This window comes from Amblyraja radiata, chromosome 24 (genome assembly GCF_010909765.2).
Source record: "Amblyraja radiata isolate CabotCenter1 chromosome 24, sAmbRad1.1.pri, whole genome shotgun sequence".
NCBI classification, from domain to species: domain Eukaryota; kingdom Metazoa; phylum Chordata; class Chondrichthyes; order Rajiformes; family Rajidae; genus Amblyraja; species Amblyraja radiata.
In genome coordinates, this window is record NC_045979.1 from 13,934,612 (window position 1) to 13,947,524 (window position 12,913).

General features: G+C 44.9%; 1 protein-coding gene across 11 annotated transcripts in view; it reads right to left on the bottom strand.

Moving 5' to 3' along the window:
* The window catches only part of nav1 (neuron navigator 1), a 513,650-nt gene that overhangs the window by 10,838 nt on the left and 489,899 nt on the right, over positions 1-12,913 (bottom strand). For all 11 annotated transcript variants that reach the window (XM_033042458.1, XM_033042456.1, XM_033042454.1 and 8 more), the window contains 3 exons: positions 7,561-7,632; positions 4,433-4,629; positions 829-947 (listed from right to left, as the gene is read on the bottom strand). In XM_033042458.1, the coding sequence (XP_032898349.1) occupies positions 829-947; positions 4,433-4,629; positions 7,561-7,632 (388 nt within the window). The remainder of the gene's footprint in view (positions 1-828; positions 948-4,432; positions 4,630-7,560; positions 7,633-12,913) is intronic.

Consider the following 12,913-nt stretch of genomic DNA (forward strand, 5'->3'; position numbering starts at 1 on the left):
ATTCACACTGTCACTCACACCCTTACACACACTCACTCACACATACTCTCACCCACACACACTCTCACCCACACACCTCAAGCGTGATATCAAAATGCGTCTAATTCCCCCAATTCAGGACTTTAATTTTCAGTCGACCTATATCCCTTGCCAGGACTATCTTGGAAGGAACAGATCGAAGGCCACTATCCCAAAGACTGGAGACTCCTGCCTGACCTTTCTTAACACCATCAATGTACTGCCTCAATAATCTCGCTGGAAAATTGGAAACTGCTTAATGGGGTAATATTTTAAACATTAACTATACAACAGAATGAAAGGAACTAATTTCACCGTGCTAACCAAGTGGATTAGTAAATTTTATTTCATTAAAAAAAACATTTGCTTTATCATTCTTTAAATTAAAAATATTTACTTGCATGGTCCTTTGTTACTGCTTCAATAGTCTTCCTTTAATAATTTTGATGGCCAAAGTTATAGTCATAGAGTCATAGAGTGAAACGGTGTGAAAACAGGCCCTTCAGCTCAACTTGCCCACACCGGCAAACATGTCCCGGCTACACTAGTCCCACCTGCATGCGCTTGGTCCCTCCAAATCTGTCCGATCCATGTACCTGTCTAACTGTTTCTTAAATGTTGGGATAGTCCTAGCCTCAACTACCTCGACTGGCAGCTTGTTCCATACACCCACCACCCTTTGTGTGAAAAAATATTTTATTGCAATCATTTCAGGTGAGGGACCCATGAAGGTTATATTGTATGACATAAACATTCAATTTGATTTAAAAAAATGACTGGCATATCTGTATCATTAATATAAATAATCACCTTAACACCATCATTAACGCCTTCCTGAAGATAAGGGAGAATGGAATAATTCCACAGGTCAATGAACCATTCTCTAAATTCAGCCATGTTGACAGGAGAAGATAGGAAAAAGCAAGGACCTGGAAGAGAAGAAATAAAAGAGAAGACAATTAATAAAATATAATGTTAATGCATCACAGTGGCTACGATATATCTTAAACTCTTGCCTTGAAACTTAATAAGCCAAATTGAATAAGTCTATGTCTACAATAAAAAAGTCCATGGCTTTACAATGAGTAACTCTTCAAACCTGCCTCACACCTTCCTTCCTATCTTATCTCTGCTGTTGTTATAATTATTTGCCTATCAAAGCCCCCCCCTCGCCTATGTTGACCTATTATCTGCCTTGCTTTGTCCTGCCTCCTCCATGTTTCCAGCTTTCTTCTCCTCTCCTACAATCAGTCTGAAGAAAAGGGTCTCAATCCGAAACGTCACCTATCCATATCCTCCAGATATGCTGCCTGACCCGCTGAGTTATGCCCCTGTCCCACTTTGGAAACCTGAACGGAAACCTCTGGAGGCTTTGCGCCCCTCCCAAGGTTTCCGTGCGGTTCCCGGAGGTTGCAGGTGGTTGCCGGAGGTTGCAGGTAGTGGAAGCAGGTAGGGAGACTGACAAAAACCTCCAGGAACCGCAAGGAAACCTTGGGTGGGGCGCAAAGTCTCCAGAGGTTTCCGTTCAGGTTTCCTAAGTGGGACAGGGGCATTACTCCAGCACTTTGTGGCCCTTTGAACTTTAAATGTCTGCTAAAGTTAACTCATTGGCAAAAGAAAAGGACACATAGTGCTGGAGTAACTCAGCAGGTCAGGCAGCATCTCTAGAGAACATGGATAGGTGATGTTTCAGGTCAGGTGTCTGAAGAAGGGCCATGAACTGAAATGTCACCTATCCAAGTTTTCCAGAGATGCTGCATGACCCACTGGGTTACTCCAGCACTTTGTATCCTTTTATGTATACCAGCATCTGCAGTTCCTTGTTTCTACTCATTGGCTAAACAGCTGTTTAATACCTCTGCTCCATTCATTACATGCCTAATTTCTTACCTGTGGATGGTATCAAATTTTGTACACTCATACATAGACACAAAATGGTGGTAACTCAACGAGACAGGCAGCATCTCTGGAGAAAAGGAATAGGTGAAGTTTTGGGTCAAGACTCTTGGGACTGAGAGTCAGGGGAGATGGGAACTAGAGACATGAAAAGGTGTAGAACAAATCAGAGCCGGCAAGGATGACCCAGGAAAGGTGGAGTCCACAATGGTCCATTGTTGGCTGTGGAAGAGCTGATAACGAGGGGGTACAAACACTGATACAAGCTGGATGATCAGGGTGGGGGAGGAACAGAGAGAGAGAGAGAGAGAGAGAGAGAGAGGGAATGCAAGGGTGACTTGAAATTAGAGAAATCAATCATACTGCTGGATTGTAAACTACCCAAGTGAAATGAGGTGCTGTTCCTCCAATTTATGCGTGGCCTCACTCTGATTAGGGGACAAGACCAGGACAGAAAGGTCAGTGTGGGGATGGAAAAGGGAGTTAAAGTGTTTAGCAACCGGGCCAAGGCGGACTGAGCGTAGGTGTTCATCGAAATAATCGCCGAGTCTACGCTTGGTCTTATACTTCATTTTAAGAAAACCTAACCACTGGGGATATCTGGCTGAATATCTTTAATATTTTCATTCAATATTCAATGGCAGCAGGAGGTATGTGCCAACAATGGTATGCAATGTGATGCAATATAGTGTCTCTGACAACAATGTCACATTATTAATCTGCAATTGTGTTAGATTTAACTGGATTGGGCTCAAATCCAAGCACTGGCGTTATCAGCTGTTCAATATAATTATAGAAATAAATGTTTTTAAAGGATAAAGAACAAGAGCAGCTGTGAAAAGCTAGTCAGTTCCTTGCCCTAAATTACTACCTATCTACATGTTTGCCGCAACCTATACTTGCACTCTGTCTTTCTCGCTCTCTCCCTCTCCCTTTCCCTCTCACACACATCCTCTCTCTCTCACACACATGCACACTCTCTCACATACATGCACTCTCTCTCACACTCTCTCTCTCACACACTCACACTTTTTTTTTCCATTCCAAGAACTTTATTCAACAATTGCATATTACAGTATACCAAAAGCACATAAACGTTCAATGGTCACAATACATCAAGCAGTCATTATAGTACAATGGTTCAATCTTTATCTACAATGCTCTCGACTCCCCGTGGCGACCAGCGTTGACGGAAGGCCTCTAGAGTCCCCATGGACACTACGTGTTCCCTCTCCAGGAACACGCGAGCATGGACGTAGGCCCGGAAGAGGGGCAGGCAGCCATCTCTGGTGTGGCCATCGACCGCCCGCTGCCTGGACCCGCAAATGTCCATCTTGGCTAGGCCCAGGAGCAAACCGACAGGGAGATCCCACCTTCCCGGTCAGCCCTCTCCACTCCCTGCCCTGTGCCCAAACACCAGGATCGTGGGACTAAAATGCAACCAAAACTTGAGGAGCAGCCCCTTCAGATATTCGTACAGGGGCAGCAAACTCTCACTCCATATACAAGTGGAACACGGTCTCTTCACTCTCTCTCTCTCTCACACACTCCCTCAGACACACCCTCTCTCTTGCACACTCACACACTCTGACACACTCTCTCACGCACACCCTCTCTCTCACACTCGCTTTCTCACAAAGTCACACCCTCACACTTTCTCTCTCTCACACTTTCTATTTTTAACCAAAGCCAACTAACTTACAAACCTGTACGTCTTTGGAGTGTGGGAGGAAACTGGAGCACCAGGGGAAGAGTCACGTGGTCACTGGGCAAACGTACAAACTCCGTACAGACAGCACACGTAGTGAGAATCGAACCCGGGTCTCTGGCGCTGTAAGGCAGCAACTCCACCACTGCGCCATCATGCCGCACAATTGGGTTAAAGCGTCTGTAGCCGTGCTGTATGACTCAACACTATAACATACTCTTATGATAGAGTGGTAGCGTTGCTCCCTTACAGTGTCAGAGCCGCAGGTTCGATCCCGACTACGGGCGGTGTCTGTACGGAGTTTGTACGTTCTCCCGGTGACTTTGTTTCCTCACACACTCCAAAGATTGTCGGTTAGTTGGCTTTGGTAAAAATTGTTCCTTGTGTATCGGATAGTGTTAGTGTACGAGGATCGCTGGTCGGAGCGGACGGTGGGCGGATGGGCCAGTTTCTGCACTGTATCTATAAACTAAACTAAGAGAGAGGGGAAGTAACACTTTAAATTGAAGAATTCAACATTGATTTCCATGAATGATTTAGATTTCACATCAAATGCATATACATCATTACTATCGCAACGGTTAAGAAACGTTTAGACAGGTACATGGACAGGACAAGTTTAGAGGGATACTGTATAAGACAAATGCAGGCAGATGGGTCTACTGTAGATGGGACATGTTGGCCAGTGTGGGCAAGTTTGGCCGAAGGGCCTGTTTCCACGCTGTAAGACTGACTATCATAATGATAGACATAAACATTTTCTGATGTTTATTAACCATGTTCTAATATCATCCATTTAGTAGCACCTACCTATGAGGAAGTCAGATGTACTGTGCATTTCCAGAAACGTGTGTAGATGATACCATAACTTGGGCACCCAGTTGAGAATGTTGAGGATTTCGTTATTGTTCGCATTTGCGACGTTCTCTGACTCAATCAACTTTCGCTGTAAGTAGCGACTAAGGAATCCGTTGGCGGGTTCCGCGTTGTTCGAAAATGGGACCAACCTAGTGATTAAAGTTGCAGGTTATTCCATCATTTTAATTTGCAATTTCAGAAAATCCCATGGAAAATAGCTTGTTGTTATCTATTTTCTTACAAGGAAAATACTGCACACAACATTGTGATTTATAAAAGCAGCCCACTCTTGCTCTGTCCCGGCAGTTACTGCATCAATTCAAAGAAATCTAATCATCCCATAGCCACAATTACAAATATACTGTGGATGTGGAGTCCATCAACTCAGCGTACAACCCAGCAGTGTGATTTCTAGTAACCCTCTGCATTCCCTCTCCCCCCCAGGATTCGAGAGCCTGGGCTATAAGGAGAGGTTGAGCAGGCTGGGACTCTATTCCAGGAGGATGAGGTGTGATCTCAGAGAGGTGTACACAATCGTGAGATGAACAGGTCTAGTAAACGCGCAGTCTCTTGCACAGAGTTGGGGAATTGAGAACCAGAGGACATAGGCATAAGGTGAAGGGGAAAGATTTACTGGGAACCTGAAAAATAACTTTTTTATGCAAATGTTGGTGGGAGTATGGAACGAGCTGCCAGAGGAGGTAGTTGAGGCAGGTACTATTACAATGTTTAAGCAACATTTAGACAGGCACATGGATTGGATAGGTTACGACAAGGGTTCCCAACCTGGGGTAAATTTCGCCTTCCCAGGGGGTAAATTTATTGATTCTAGATTTGTACATAATTTTTCTCATTGACTGACTGTGTTTGGTTCTGGTATACCGGTATCTGTTCATCAGTAGTTGTTCATAAATAAGTGAAATAACATTGTTATGCGCTATTAAAGTTGCCAGGGGTAAACGGGACGAAAAAAGTTGGGAACCCCTGAGTTACAAGGAAGATGGAACAAGCACAGGCAGGTGGGACTAGTAGAGTCTCATTTGTGGAGGCCAAGTCAATGGATATTTTTAAGCAGAGATAGATAGATTCCTGATTAGTTAGAGTGTCAGGGATTATTGGGAAAAGGCAGGAGAATGGGGTTGAGAGGGAAAGATAGATATGCCATGATTTGAATGGCGGAGTAGACTTGAATGGCCTAATTCTGCTCTTATCACGTGAATTTGCTAAGGAAAATTAGTTAAGCAAGTTCAAGTTACATTTACTGTTACATGCACCAATTGGTACAGTGAGATTTGAGTTACCATACAGCCATACGAATAAAAAGAACACAATGCACGATAGAGTTTAACATAAACATCCACCCACAGCGGAATCAACGTTCCCACTGTGATGGAAGGCAATAAAGTGCAGTCATCTTCCTCACTGTGTTAGGGGGCGCCGTCCTGTGCGTTAGTTTTTCACTCTTTTTTATTTTTAGTGAGTTTTAGTGTTTTGTTTTTGGAGTTCTAGTCTTTTTTATGTGGGGGGTGGTTGGGAAGGAAGGGGGAAACTACTTTTCAGGGTCCCTACCTGGTCGGAGAGGCAGCTTTTCTCCGGGCTGCAATTTCGACCCGTCCTCGCGGCCTACCAGCGGGCCTGGAGCGGCGTTTCCTGTCGGGGACCGCCCAGAACCTCGGCTTCGGCGGTGGCACAGCGCTGGAGCGCTATCGCGTCGCGGAGCGGGCGATGCCTTGCCCGGGTCGCCGCGTTGGAGCTTCGGTGAGCTGAAGACCGCCGAGAAAAAACATCGTGGAGCTGCAGGTCTGTGGAGCGGCCAGCTGCGGGCGGCGGCGCCATACTTAACATCGGGAGCCTGGGATCTCTCGCTGAGATCGCCAGTGGTGGGAGATCCTTCCGGCGCGGCCTTGTTGGCTTCGGAAGCCGCGGTCTCCGGTAAGGGAAGCGGCCGTTCCAGGGTTCCCATGCCGCTGAGAGGATTCTCCCGACGCCGGAGCACCATCACCCGGCGAGAACGGCCTGGAACATCGGGACTCCGTAAAGGCAACTGTGGAGGCCTCAATAGGCCCAACTATGGGTGGACATGGGATGGGGACTGGACTTTGTGCCTTCCCTCATAATGGGAACCATTGTGGGGGGATGTTTTTATGTTTAAATGTCTTTATTACTGTCATGTCTGTATTCTTTCTTTATGTGCTGCATTGGCAAGAAGGATTTCACTACATCTAGGTGTATGTGACCAATAAAATAACCTTTGAACTTTTGGAACCTTTGTTACAGATTATAATCAGAAAAATTAAATTTTCTTTGCTGTCGATTAATGATTTCCACCTGTATGTCCATTTATTTTGTTTCCTGGACAATGATTTAAGTATAATTCATATTGTATTTCCTTTGTACTTCCTGCTTTGTCATCTATGTATTTCACTTGACGTGATTCAGTGGGAGTTAAAAGCTGAACAGCAGTTCCTCCTTGTAAAAGGTGATATGAAAGAATTGCAGATGCTGCTTTATTCCAAAGATAAACACAAAATGCTGGAGTAACTCAGCGGGTCAGGCAGCATCTCTGGAGAAAAAGGATAGGGGACGTTTCGGGTCAGGATCTTTCTTCAACCCGAAGGAGGGTTCAGATTGAGTCTGTAGAATGGTCCCGACTTGAAACGTCACCAAACATTTTTCTCCAGAGATGCTGCCTGATTCGCTGAGTTACTCTGGCACTTTGTGTCCATCCTTGTTGACTTTAGAGGCCATTACATTGAGGCAGATGCTACATCTGGCAAAGTCTCAGCTGAAAAATCTGTGCATATTTGTGCATGGTACAAACAGCGAAAGGTGTCTCTGCTCCTCCTTCAGTTTCCTTCACCGAATTTGAGAAACTTGCACCTACTATGAAAATTAAATCAAGTCCACAGGGAACGATGGCACATTTACTCAATGTTTTCAAGAGTCAAGAGTGTTTTATTGTCATGTGTCCCAGATAAAACAATTAAATTCTTGCTTGCTGCAGCACAATAGAATATGTAAACATAATACTAATTCATAATACATTCATTTCTAAATATATCAATCAATCCGTACTTTACCTGAAACTTAGATGAAGGCCATGATTTGGTGTTGTCTTGATCGGCTGGTTGGTGGTTCCAATTACGTATGGGCTACATTATAAGAAAACGTTTCACAAAGTTAAAATTAAAGCTAACAAACACATTAATAGCCAAGCTTCCGTATCAATTGGTTTCCAATTTCAGAAATGTGATGAACTTTTGAAATCCATTTTCTGCAGTTGCACGCATGGTTTTATTTATCCAATAATCATTTAACACTTTCACCGATTGTCAGAAATACATAGAATACGCAGTAAAATCACTTATTGCTAACGGGTTTTTTGGTGGTAGTTATTCAATGGTCTGTTACAATATGCTAAATAGCTCATACGTGAATCATATTATAATAATCAAAGAATGTCATAATTTTAAATAATATTAATGTTATTATAAATTATAATAATTATATAATATAATTATAATAATATAATAATATTATTTGGACAAAATCATGAAGTTAGAGAAGTCAATATTCATACCGCTGGGGTGTAAGTTACCCAAGCAAAATATGAGATACTGTTCTCCAATGCGTTGGGCCTTACTCTGACAATGGAGGAGGCCCAGGATAGAAAGGTCAGATTGGGAGTGGGGGTTAAAGTGCTGAGCAACCAGGAGATCAGGTAGGTTAAGGCGGACTGAGCGGAGGTGTTTAGCGAAACGATAGCCGAGCCTGCGCTTGTTCTCGCCAATGGTCTCGCAAATTGGAGGAACAGCACCACATATTTTGCTGTGGTAGCTTGCACCCAAGCGGTATGAACATTGACTTCTCTAACTTCTCTAACTTCTCTAACCAGAGGATATTTGGTGGGCGGCGCGACTTTCGTCAGCAGCGGCCTCTGCAGTCCGTCTGCGTTTTTATTATTTTATATCTATGTTTTTATGTAGTTTTTGTTATTTTTTGTTGGGGTATGTGTGTGGAGGGGTTGGGGTGGTGTGGGGGTAACTTTTAAATCTCTCCCTGCATGGGAGACCCGACCTTTTCTTTGTCGGGTCTCCGTTGTCGTTGGGGCTGCAACGAGGAGCGGCCTCCAACAGGAAGACCGGGGGCTGTGGTGCCGACTACTCACCTCACCGTCGCGGAGCTGGCCGAGTCCGGAGCGGGTGGAGCTGTGGTGGACGCTGCTGCGACCCGACCCCCGGAGATTCGGAGGTTGCAACTGCGGGTTTGGCGGACGGCGGCACCGGGAGCCCGCGGGTCCCTGGAGGGAGACCGCTTTTCAGGACTCCCGCAACGGCGACTTCTCCCGCCCGAGTTGCGGGGTTGAAGAGCTCCTGGAGCGGGGCCTACATCACCGCCCCGCGCGGCTTGGAATGGCCGCGGGACTCTGCGAGCGCCCGCCGGGGGCTCTAACATCAAGAACCCGGTGCGCGACCTTGCATCACCCGGCGTGGCTTTAAGGGCCGCTGGGACAATCGCCATCGCCCGCCGGGGGGCTTTGACTTTGACTTTGACTTTGACTCTGACATCGGGGGGAGAGTGCAGTGGAGAGATAAGTTTTTTTGGCCTTCCATCACAGCAATGTGATGGATGTTTATGTAAATTATGTTGTGTCTTGGGTCTATTTGTTTGTAATGTATGGCTGCAGAAACGACATTTCGTTTGGACCTCAAGGGGTCCAAATGACAATAAATTGAATTGTATTGTATTGTATTGTATTGTATTGTATTGTATTCAAATAGCCTTTGCTATCCCTCTCTCCATCCCCTCCCCCTTCCCAGTTCTCCCACCAGTCTTACTGTCTCCGAATACATTCTATCTCTGTCCCGCCCACTCCCCTGACATCAGTCTGAAGAAGGGCCTCGACCCGAAACGTCACCCATTCCTTCTCTCTAGAGATCTAGAGATGTCCTGCTGAATTACACCAGCATTTTGTGTCTACTTTTGATTTAAACCTGCATCTGCAGTTCTTTCCTCTGCATTTCTTTTGTTAGGTTAAAAGTATAGGCGATTGAAGTGACTGATGACGAAGGGAAAGAATCACGAAGGTCAAGAAGGTGCAAAGAAAGCCTCATTTATTTAATATTTATTTAACAATTTCAAGCTGCATATATTACAGAGGATATACTGCCTCAAGGAGTGCAGCAAAGATTCACTAGACTATTCCAGGTCCGTATGTGAAAAATTAACTGGGCCAGGTTCATATTCTCTAGAATTTATTAAAGAGAACAAATATTGCATTTTACAAGGCTTGACATGCTGGATGCATGGAGGATCTTTCTACTGGCTCAGCCATCTGGAATTGTGGGTTACAGTATCAGAATGATACTTTCAGAACTAACAGAAGCAGTAATTCCTTCACTTAGGAGGTGATGAAAATGTGTTAGGTTCTACTCCAACGCACTGTGGAGGCTCAATTGTTGAATCCATGCAACACAGAATGCTGGCTTTGTAGGAAATAAATGGTTGTGGGTTAATGCAGAAAGATGGCTGTGAGAAGATTGATCAGCCACAATCTTGAGGACTGATGAAGGGTAATTTGGGGTGGCGTATGAGTGCAGTAGTAGAGTTGTTGCCTTGTGGTGCCAGAGACCCAGATTCGATCCCGAGTAATGATACTGGCTGCACAGAGTTTTTTGATTGCTTCCTAGGACCACGTAGGTTTTCACCGGGAGCTCCAGTTTCCTCCCACATCCAAAGACGTAGACGTTTCTAGTTCAATTGGTTTCTATAAATTGTAAATTGTCCCTAATGTGTAGGGTTATGTTAGTGTACAGGGTGATCGCTGGTCGGCAAGGACGTGGTGGGCTGAAAGGCCTGTGTCCACATCTCTAATATCTAAAGGCTAGTGGAGCTGGCTTGATGAAATAGTTGGCCTCTTCCTACTCATACTGTATTATGTTCTCATATAAGGCATAATTTCAATGTACTGTATTTCCCGGCAATGAAGACGCTATTTTTTACCCCAAATTAAGGCACGAAAATGTACCTATGTCTAGGAGGTCGAAGGTTAGGTTGTTAGCCAAGAAAGATAGAGTTGGCTATCCCTCAGTACAGCAACATCAAGAACGATGTTGCTGTACTAAGGGACAACCAAGTCTATCCCTCATTGCTGGCAGCTGATGGGAAGCGGCTGTAAAGTGGGATGCGGCTGTAAAAGGACAGCGCCGCTGGGGGGGGAGAGTTCCTTTCACAGCGTGTGGGGAGTCAGGCCCGGGGAGGGAAGTAGCTCGGGAGGCTGCAAGCGGCCGCCGGAACCGGACAGCGGAACCGGCCGCCAACTCAGCGCCTTCTGCCGGCACAGGCGCAACTGGTGGAGGTGGTGGTTGGCGGGTAGCTACTGGGCGTAAGACTGTCTGCTCCGTCCTGGGCTCTCTTTCTCTCTCTCTACTAGTCCCGGGGCAGGCGACCTGGGAACTGAAGCCAGTACCAGGGATCGCGAGGGATGTGGGAACTGCAGCCAGTCGCAGGCGATGTTACCGACCCCTAGACTAAACCAAACCCTTGATCCCGTCCCGCCATCCTCGTTTCAAAATTTAGCAATTTACATCGGGGGTGTGCGGCTTCGACGCAGGCGCGTCTTCATTGCCGGGAAATACAGAAACTCTATATTATAATGCTGACTGGTTTTAAGGATAAACATTGCTTGCAAAGATATTAATCTTCACTATCTCCTGGTGTGCTAAGCTTGTGCTACATATTTTGCTGACGTTTATTGTGAATTTCATCTTACCTTCCAAAATTAAAATCACAAACTTGAGCAAAGATCAGTTACAAATAGTAATATGGTATGTTCCACACCAATTTGTGTGTTAAGATTTGACTTGCCTTGATCTATCTGGATACCTGCCTTCAGCGCTCACCACCATTGTTGAGCTGGCTGCTCAGAATTGGATTTAGATTGAAGGGTTTAGTTTCCCACAGCAGACATTGTACAGTAGAAACAAAGGCTGTTGTACATTTGTGGGAAGATATGAAGTCTGGATAACACTGTGTCCACTGAACACAGTGTTTCGCTGAACACCTACGCTCAGTCCACCTTGGCCTACGTGATCACTTGGTTGCCAAACATTTCAATTCCCCTTCCCATGCTGACCTTTTGTGTCCTGGGCCTCCTCCACTGTCAGTGAGGCCACATGCAAAATGGAGGAACAGCACCTTGTATTTCACTTGGGCAGCTTACAACCCAGCGGTATGAATATTGATTTCTCTAATATCAAGTAACCCTTGCTCTCTGTCTCTCCCCCACCCTAGTTGTCCTGCTGGTTCCACTGTTTGCACCCATATATCCCTTCGTTAATACCTTTTCCACAGCCAACAATGGATTATTGTGGGCTCCACTTTTCCTTGGTCATCGGTGCTGGCTCTGATTTGTTCTGAGCCTTTTCATGCCTCTAGTTTCCTTCACCCCTGATTCTCACTGAAGAAGGGCTTGGACCCAAAATATCACCTATTTATTTTCTCCAGACATGCTGCTTGACCCACTGAGTTACTCCAGCATTTTATGTCTATCTTCAGTGTAAACCAGCATCTGCAGTTCCTTCCCACTTTTGTTTTGGAATGGAGAAGCGAAAATTACAATGACCATGAGCAAAATACGTAACACAAACTTAGCACATTAATAGAAGGTGAAGACTAATATCTAGGCAAGCAACCTTTATCCTTAAGGCCAGTCAGCTTTAAAATTGGACTTTATTTGATCATGACAAAACAAAAGCTGCGATCAGTAAAGGGAGCTCCAGTGAATAACATTAACCACTGCAAAGCGAGGCTGGGAGATACTACGTGTTGGACGTTGATGTGGTAATGTAGACCTTCTAATTGCTACCTTGTTCCCACATCCTGAACTTCAATTAATAATGAAGATTTCTGCTGGCAGTAGATGAAACATGCATTGTGAAATTTATCATGTCATTATCTCTACAACTAATGCCAGGCAAACATTAGCTGCACTAAAGTAAAACATAGCTCGCCAGCTTTCTAATGATCACTGATCAAACTGGGAAATAATCGCTCACATCTAACATGTTACAATATATGTGCAATTTGTAAAATGCATGCAAATGCACCCATTATCTATGCATTTCCCCTCCATGTAAATACATTTCACTATGTGCAATACTCTCCCATGACTGTAACGTTAATTGCAGAAAGACATTCAGGCCAGTAAAATGAATGAACTAAACAGCAATTGTTAGGTAGATATGTTAGGTGGTCATTCATTGCAATTACTCTTCCTACTTTAGTTTAGAGACACTGTGTGCAAACAGGCCCCTTGGCCCACTGAGTCCACACCGACCAACGATCACCTGTACACTAGTTCTATCCTACGCATTAGGTACAATTCACAGAAGCCAATTAACCGACCAACGTGCACGTCTTTGAAATGTGGGA